A 9,791-nucleotide genomic window follows, 5' to 3' on the forward strand; every position below is an offset into this window, starting at 1 on the left:
ATCTATTTTTAGAAGTGTGCTAGCAAATCGGACAATACAGATCTATTTTCATTACATGTTTTATTTCAAAACACACTTAGTCATCGCTAGTTTCATTTCAATCACACTTAGTCAGCGATGGTTTCATTACAGGTTTTACGATTATGCCCTTCCAGATGACACCGAGAACATTTAACTGGCCGGGTGTAAACAGTTCTGTTGTTGATTCGCCTGGTCTTATTTCTCCCTTTCCTTTTTGTTGTAATTGGAGGTAGGATCTGTATCTCATCCCTTGGCACGCTGCGTTTCTCGTAGTCAGGTATAGGGTAGATGATAGGCTCGTAGCTCCTTTTAAAGGCGTCAACCGTCATAAACCAGTCACAGAATTGGTAGACATCCCTTTTCATAAACATAATGCTTGCGCATGCATGTTTGCAAGGGACACGGGTTACATCCCACCCACGGCAAGTGCATGTTTTATTGTCTAGATCCACTTGACAAGATCTATGGGATTGTACTTCAAATAAGCCTGTGTGGGACTGACGAACCTCCAACGGGCGTCCATTGTCCATGTTCTCCTTGAGGGCAATTTCAGCTTTGGGGCAAAGAACTTGATTCCAACTTTCAGCCATGACTCGTCGCTCATTCATGCGCACCATGATCTGTTTACGAATATGCTCTATCAGTTGGAGTATCCGTAGAAGCCTTGCCTCATGAATCCATTTGTTGAATGACTCTGCAACATTTGATGTAACGTGACCATATCTAAACATAGACAGTGTTAGTTCTATCTACTTCTATTAGTTATATGTAAGGTAATCAAATGAAATATTACTTGCCTAACTCCAGGAAAAAACGCATTGGCCCAGTTTTCTGGAGCATAGTTCATCACAATATTGTATGCACGCTCGTCAATTAGTCTGATGTCGTCCATATAATCATTCCATTCTGCTCTAGTATATTTGTAACAGGCAGATTGCAGTAGATTACCCAAGATCTGAGAATCCTTTGACTTGAATCCCAAATCCTTCAACTTTGTTCTGAAGTTCTCGACCAGATGCAGCACACAGCGAGAGTGTATAGAATCGGGAAAAAATTCTCTAACTGCTTCTCTGATCCCTTTATCCGCATCTGAAATTATCACTAGCTTATGTGGAGGGTTGTATGGATCTGCCCTTTCATAGAGAATGGACCACAGACCTACAAAGAGTATTGGTTAACAGCCCTTAAAGTTAACTACGAAGGAGATAGAATTAACATTATAATGTTGGAACTAACCTTGTAGGAACCACTTCCAGTTAACATTATTTTCTTGATCGCAGATACAATAGGCCAATGGAAATATCCCCTGATTGCCATCATATGCCACGGCGCTTAATAGTATACCTTTGAATCGATCTTTCAGAAAGGTTCCATCCAAAAATATAAGTGGTCTGCAACCTTGTAAAAAACCATTTATGCAGGCCGCATAGCAGATGAATATCCTTGTAAACCTACCCTCGTCTTGTTCAACATGAATGTAGCTTCCCGGATTTGTCTTCTTAACCTCGTCTACATACCTAGATAATTGAAGATTAAGCGTTAGTTTCAACATTATAAAGTTATGAGACTTATAGCGTCATATAAATGAAAACAACAGCAACTTGTGTATATATGATCTTCTGATTTACCATCTCAATTGATCGTAGGACTCATAAGCATCACCATATAATCGCTCTTGAGCTCTTTCTTTACCCCACCAAATCTTACTATATTCAACCCTAATCCCATATGAACTTAGAAACTCCTTCTGAACGTCAATAGGTCGTATATCCGGACGTACCTTCAACGTGGGTTGTAATTGGGTAGCAATGAAATGACGAGAGGCTCTAGATTGACCTGCATTATTGGCATGTTGTCCACAGTTGTGAATGTCCACGAACCTTTTTATTTCAAGTCTATTATCATTTTTCGGCGGAGAGGCAAATAACATCCATGGGCAATTTTTGGCTACCTTAAACCGGCAAAAAACTCGAATACGCTTTGGTTCATTCTTCACAAACTCATATTCGAATTTTTTGGCCATGGAGTAGTATAGCAAGGCCAATCTTAACTCCTTCGCACTTTCAAAACGTTGCCCCTCCCCAGTTAACGCAGTGTGCCACCAAGCAGGAATCCTCTCAGATCTGCTAATCATGTCATCAATCATCATAACATTATCTCTTGAAGGAATGTCATTGGGATTCTTATCTGCAACAGTTGTGGACGACAACTCCGGCGGGCCACAGTCTATACTTTTCGAGTTTAGACTTCTGGAAGCGCTACAAATATTAACAACAGGAAAATAGTTAATCATAAACTACACAAATAAAAGTGTTGATAGGGGTCTAACATGCTTTAGAGTAGCTCTACCCCATATGGAACTGGTGATAGAACTAACATACAATCGTGTAGAAGTAACAAAATAGCTACTAGAACTAACAGAAACCCCTATATGTATTAATAGAACTAACATGCATGCAATCGTGTAGAACTAACAAAATAGCGATTATAACTAACAAAATAGCCATTAGAACTAACAAAATAGCGATTAGAACTAACAAAATAGCCATTAGAACTAACAAAAACCCGTTCAGCAACAACACGTTGATTAGAACTAACAGGTCAACGATTACAACTAACATATTGTTGAAATGCATCTGAAATCCAGTTTAACATTCAACATAGACAAAAAGAAGACGATTAGCACTAGCGTTCGTTTACTTCGCAGTTAACCTACATGTCTTGTGGGACTTGCTCTTTGCAAGGTTGGACTCGCTCATTGCAGTGTATATTCTGCAAATCATCAGCTTTCATGTGAACCTCTTTCAGTCCAAGATTGTGGCAATGCTCCACCATAGACATCATGTCCCCCTCGTTCTCAATAGGAAATTTCAAGCTTCCAGCTGTTTCATCTTCGTATGACAGAATTAATGACTCATATGGAATACCTAACCTCTCTGCCACATCAAATTTGAGATCCAGGATGGTGGTTGAGGAGTTAATCTTCAAAAATACCGCTTTGTACCCCGAAGAGACAATGCAAATGATGTCCTTCTCAGCCATTTTGAAGAGAAGGTAAGATTAATGGCGCGAGTAAAGGAGAGAATTTTGGTCTGAGGAGAAGTAATGGATAACTAAATAGTTATAGCTCATGATGGGAAAAAAGGGGGGAAATTTCCCTCCATTTCTTCCATCTTATCGCATTAAAGAGGAGTGTCTACTGTTAAGGGACGGCGCCTCGTCTGGGGAAGAAGGAGAAGGGCAGTATCGCCTTTTTTGAAAAAATACAATCTGCTTTTGTACAACGCTGACGTGGAGGGGGCTTAAAACATTAGTCTTTACTTTTTGGGGCTAATACACATGGGCCGAAATACGAGGGGGCTTGTCACATGAAGTTCCTCATTTTGGGGCCTGGACACACCTTTTTTGAAAAAATACAATCTGCTTTTGTACAACGCTGACGTGGAGGGGGCTTAAAACATTAGTCTTTACTTTTTGGGGCTAATACACATGGGCCGAAATACGAGGGGGCTTGTCACATGAAGTTCCTCATTTTGGGGCCTGGACACAATTTTCCCTTTTTATTATTATTATGAATTCCTTCAAATGTGAGAGGATATTTTGTAATTTTTTGTCCGAGGCCAACGTATTTTTGTTAAGTTTCTGAGTCAGAGAACATTTTTATTAAGTCTACCAAAGATGACGGTGTCTATGCTGATATTTCTTAGTATGAATTGATTTCTTTTATTCTGAGAATGAAGCTCACTTGACCGAAAAAAGTGATTTTTTTGGACTAGATTTTATGCACATGCAATGCACATAGTTAAATACCGTGATTATGTATTTTTGGTTCATTTTCTTACTAAAATTTGCTCCTCGGTTACTCTTTGATAATTTTTGCTCACTTTAATTAAGTATTTTTAGTTTATTTTCTTACTAAAATTTGTTCCTCAATTACACTTTGATTATTTATTTATTTGATGTTTGTTTGAATAGGCTACACCCAGTTTAAATTTTTATGTTGATAGTTGAATTGTCAGGAGATAAATATAATCTAAAACTAATTTAAATTTTCATTTCATTTGAATCGGCATGAATCCGAGCTTGACCTGAGGAAGTATAGTGTTATGAAAGTAAAAACACTTGAAAAAATAACATTATAAAAGGAAAATGAGTAATAAAACCAACAAGCTAAGATGATTGATTTAAAGTGGGCTAAAATGACAGAAAATAGTTAATAAAAAAATCATAAACTGAAGATTATGATTGATTTAAAGTGGGCTAAAATGACAGAAAATAGTTAATAAAAAAATCATAAACTGAAGATTAATGCTAACTCTAGTACACTTTTATATGATAAAAAAAATCATAAACTGAAGATTAATGCTAACTCTAGTACACTTTTATATGATAAAAACATCCACATATGCGTATGAAACACTAAAAATAGTTTATGAAAATCCGTTCTAAAGGTTCCTAATTTTATTAAAAAAATAAAACTATTCTATAACAATTCATAAAAACATTATCTTTTGTTGCTTCTATTTTATTTTTTATTGAGTCGAGATCAATCATTCTTCATCTTTATCTTTTTTATGGGCAATTCTAGAGTAGTGTCTTCATCATCTACATCGATTGTGATATGAGACTGGAGCATGTTATCTTTACTTTGCCTCATTCATCTTTTGTCTTCTTATCTAAATTCACAAAGAAGTTGAATATATTTCTTATGTTCAACACAAACTTCTGTCAATACAGACTTTGATTTTTTTCTATTTCAATAAGAATAAATGTTAATTTCATATATATAATTTTTTTATGCTTTTAATTTATTACTTAAATAAGGTTAGGAGCTACCTCTTTTTTCTCTGCAATGAATTATTCTGTTGTGCATCCAATAAGAATTTCTGATGTGTCATAATGTTATATTTGCTCTTTCTGTATCATTTTTTATGAGGATCTGAACTAAATACATTACATTTTTCATTATCAATTTGCTTTAGATTATAATATTAATATTTAATTTTGATATATTTATTTCATGAAGAAGAGATATCACTTAACCTTGGTACTGCATCATCGACGATTCTTCAACATTTATCATCTGGACACTTATTATTAACATCTCTTTCTACTTTCTTGTTGTAGCATTTGCAAACATAGAACTAGTACTCAACTCTATTATAAATGGTAGTTATTGTTACCTTAAAGGTGCGATATTGTGTCTGTATATTGATAAATTATTCTTAGGTTTAATTGTATAAATTTTAGAGTAGGTTTTCTAAGATCATACCTCTTTCGAATGTTATAATGGTTGTATATATTAGTAATTTTATTCTCTCCTGCATTTACAAAGAACCTTAATGGAGATGCTTTTGTCTTGGCAGCTTATTCTAAAAGAGCGTTGCATATTAGCTTTAAAATATAATATTTTTTATGGTGTTATATGGATGTTTGCTTGGTTTACTTACTATTCTCTTATTTCTTTAGTAAGTTGTATATTTGGATTGATATATATTATTCACGCAATTTACGATGACATGCGTATCTTCTCTATAAATTTGAGATAGATATAAGGTGAATTTTATATTTAGTGGCCTTTAATAAGAATTTTTATCTTCTCTATAAATTTGAGATAGATATAAGGTGAATTTTATATTTAGTGGCCTTTAATAAGAATTTTAGTAATGAAATATAATACCTTCATATTTAGAAATCTTGAATTCTAATAGTGTTATTATATCTTGATCGTGTCTTTAAGAATTGATCCTTCGTTATTAGTCATACCCCTAAATAAAGTCACACGCAGGATCGTGATACTATATAAGAAAAAGAAAAAGGATGATTTTATATTTTTTTTGCTTACGCAGAGTCATGATATAGTAATTTTTTTTATCTTCCATGAAGAATATTTCTTTGATTGAAACAAAGTTGTTCAATATATTCTTCAAGGGGTATTCAGTCGGTGTTTCTTTGATAAATATAACTTATATTAGTGTTAATTGAATTGATTCATGGACGTTTCGAATTCTATTTGAAATGAAAACCGCTTGATTATTTTGAAGGATATCTCTAGATTTTCTAATAGTTCTCCATACATAAATCTTTATAATTTTTTATCCTATAAATATTATTACCATTAGAGATTGATACTCATAAATTATAATCAATTAATGTTAAGCTATTATATTATAGTCTTGTATTAGTTTTTTGTGATTTAGTCTTCTATTAATTAATGATACTTATATATTTTTGCTGCTCTAACATATAGGTAAAATTATATGTAATTACTTTAATTTATGGGAAAAATGTGTTCAGCCCCCAAAAGCAGAAACTTCATGTGACCAACCCCCTTGTATTTTCCCCCATGTGGATAAGCCCCAAAAAGTAATGTTAAATGTGTGAAGGCCCTAACACGTTAGCAGTATACAAAATAGAGATTGTATTTAAAAAAAACCCAAATTGCCCTTCTCCTTCTTCTCGAGACATAGCCCAAAAGCATAGAAAGTCACGTCATCCTTCTCTCTCTCTCTCTCTCCCTCCCTCTCTCTCTCTCTCCTCTCTCTCCCTCTCTCTAAAATAAAAGGGGCCCTCGCCCTCCTCGCCGTCATCACCTTTGCCCAGGCCCCCGGCGCCGCCCCCTAAGTCCCTCCGGGCCCACGACTGATAAAATGTTAGCTCTGGTATATGGTGAAAACAAAACCAGAAAAAGGCAACAACGGATGTGCTGGAGGTAGAGCTAACGCCGGAGCTCCGCTAGCCTCTTCTCTTCGTTCTTTCCTGCTCTGCCGTCGTCGAAACCCTTCCCCTGTCTCCGCTTGTTTTCTTCCACGAGGATTTCCGCTAAGAAACGTAAGGATACTGGCGTCAGTAGATTGGAGCTTGATATCTACGATTTCATGGAGAAATCTGAGAACCCGAGTGCGTTTTTGACGAGGGAGGAGCTGATTTCAGGCGGGAGACTGGGTTTGGCCGAGGAGATTCTGAAAGAAGGGGACTAGCTCTCGTACGGATGGACGAAACCATGAGAAGAGAAGGAAGCCGTCGAGATCTCTGAGCAGTGGTCGAATGATGGTTTCTTGGAGGAGGATTCTTCGTCTTCCTCTTCTGGTGATCTGATATGAGTGAGTTCTTGAAAATTTTGTGTTTTTGAGATTTCTGGTTTTCTTGTTTCTTGAGCTCTTCTTTTGGTTGTTATTGTAAAGTGGGGAATGTGAGGTTGAAGTACAAGGTGAAGGACGTGGAGGGTATGATTGGGGAGTTGTTTGGACGAAGTGGAATAAGATGAGGGAGAGGTGATCCATTTTGTTCAATGTTATTAGCCATTGTATTTACTAGTGTTTAGGGGTTGAACCCCTTCAAGAATCTGTATAATGTTTGGTTAATTGCACATAAACCTCATGTGTTATAGGGGGCCTTGTCATTTGTTGTCCCTGAGCCATGCATTTCCTAGAGAACAAGCTGTTTGAACTAGTTCATGTTAGTTCTAAATCAATTCTTACGTATTTTGTATTTTGTATAAGATTACTTCTCCACAAAATATAATGAAAGCGAATGTTGTGTTCTTACGTGGCATAAGATGGTCCGCCATAATAAAGATACCTACTAAATGCTTGTTTTAAATTCTCTACATGACCAGCTTTTAGTCATAGAGATGGTATAAAATAGAACTAACTTAGTATAAAATAGAACTAACGTGGTGTAATTTAGAACTAACGTGATATAAAATAGAACTAACGTGGTATAAATTAGAACTAACATGGTTAAAATTAGAACTAACTTGATATAAAATAGAACTAACGTGACATAAAATAAAACTAACGTGGTATAAATTAGAACTAACGTGGTTAAAATTAGAACTAACTTGGTATAAATTAGAATTAACTTGGTATAAATTAGAACAAACTTGGTTAAAATTTTAGAACTAACTTGTTATAAAATAGAACTAACTTGGTATAAATGAGATATAACATGGTATAACTTAGGTTTATAACGTGGTTTAAATTAGAACTAACATAAATTAGATATAACGTGGTATAAATTAGATATAACGTGTAATAAAATAGAACTAACAAGCCATCACACGCTACAGAATAGAACTAACACTGTGCAGATTAGAAATAACACGCTACAGAATAGAACTAACACTGTACACATTAGAACTAACACTCTACAGAATAGAACTAATACTGTGCAGATTAGAACTAACACTCTACAGAATAGAACTAATACTGTGCAGATTAGAACTAACACTCTACAGAATAGAACTAACACTGTGCAGATTAGAACTAACACTCTACAGAATAGAACTAACACTGTGCAGATTAGAACTAACACTCTACAGAATAGAACTAACACTGTGCAGATTAGAACTAACACTCTACAGAATAGAACTAACACTGTGCAGATTAGAACTAACACTCTACAGAATAGAACTAACACTGTGCAGATTAGAACTAACACTCTACAGAATAGAACTAACACTGTGCAGATTAGAACTAACACTCTACAGAATAGAACTAACACTGTGCAGATTAGAACTAACACTCTACAGAACGGAACTAACACTGTGCAGAATAGAACTAACACTCTACAGAATAGAACTAACACTGTGCAGATTAGAACTAACACTCTACAGAACGGAACTAACACTGTGCAGAATAGAACTAACACTCTACAGAATAAAACTAACACTGTATTAGAACTAACGTGGTTAAAATTAGAGCTAACTTGGTATAAAATAGATCTAACTTGGTATAAATTAGAACTAATGTGGTTTAAATTAGAACTAACTTGTTATAAAATAGAACTAACTTGATATAAATTAGAACTAACTTGGTATAAATTAGAACTAACGTGTTATAAAATAGAATTAACGTGGTATAAATTAGAATTAACGTGGTATAAATTAGAACTAACGTGGTTAAAATTAGAGCTAACTTGGTATAAAATAGAACTAACTTGGTATAAATTAGAACTAATGTGGTTTAAATTAGAACTAACTTGTTATAAAATAGAACTAACTTGATATAAATTAGAACTAACTTGGTATAAATTAGAACTAACGTGGTATAAAATAGAACTAACGTGGTATTTCAGTGACAAGGGAAAAAAGAGAAATATTTATGGATGATGTTGGCAGCTTCTTACAACAGAAGGCAAAATTCGTAAGCCAGCTTGATTTCAACTAGCAAAACTATGGCAAACATTAAAGATCATATTTCAACCAGTAAAAGAAACTTTGCTTCCCAGAGGGGACTGAAATAAACTTATAATTCTTTTCAACATAATATATTAGCACTCAGAATGATTCATTGATGACTTAGCTTTCATTTCAAAGCTCGTGAAAGGAACCAAAACCAACAAACATAGAACTAATAAATCTGCATATATCAAATTTGAAATCTGCTCGTGATGTAAATGCATTGATGACATTTAGTTCTAATACACTGGAGTTGGAGCAGGTGGTCTCTGCAGACCATCATGATCGGAGCGGCGGCGATCGCGGGCTAGGCGGGTGGCGAGCTCCAGCTGCAAGCTCGGGTGGAGGAGAGGAGGAGAGGGAAACGCTGAACTTAAGGCGGAGAGTGGCAGCGACGAACTCCGGCGTAGTCGAGGGTGAGGCGGGGAGCAGCGGCGAGCTATGGCGAGGAGGGCGGGCGGAGGAGAGGAGGGGAGGCGGCGGCGAACTCGAGGGGAGGCTTGGGGCCCTGGGCGGAGGCGACGACGGCGAGGAGGGCGAGGGTTAGGGTGACAGACTTCAGAAAGTCCTTGGTTTTAGAGAGAGAGAG

General features: G+C 35.8%; 1 protein-coding gene across 1 annotated transcript; it reads right to left on the minus strand.

Annotated features, from left to right (window-relative positions):
- On the minus strand, positions 662–3,063 carry LOC109841420. The gene is made up of 5 exons (XM_020410389.1): positions 2,738–3,063; positions 1,650–2,279; positions 1,258–1,538; positions 815–1,179; positions 662–715 (listed from the first exon to the last, which is right to left on the minus strand). Exons 1-5 carry the CDS (start codon positions 3,061–3,063, stop codon positions 662–664), a joined length of 1,656 nt encoding a protein of 551 aa, XP_020265978.1.

The sequence above is a fragment of the Asparagus officinalis genome, chromosome 1 (assembly GCF_001876935.1).
Source record: "Asparagus officinalis chromosome 1, Aspof.V1, whole genome shotgun sequence".
NCBI classification, from domain to species: domain Eukaryota; kingdom Viridiplantae; phylum Streptophyta; class Magnoliopsida; order Asparagales; family Asparagaceae; genus Asparagus; species Asparagus officinalis.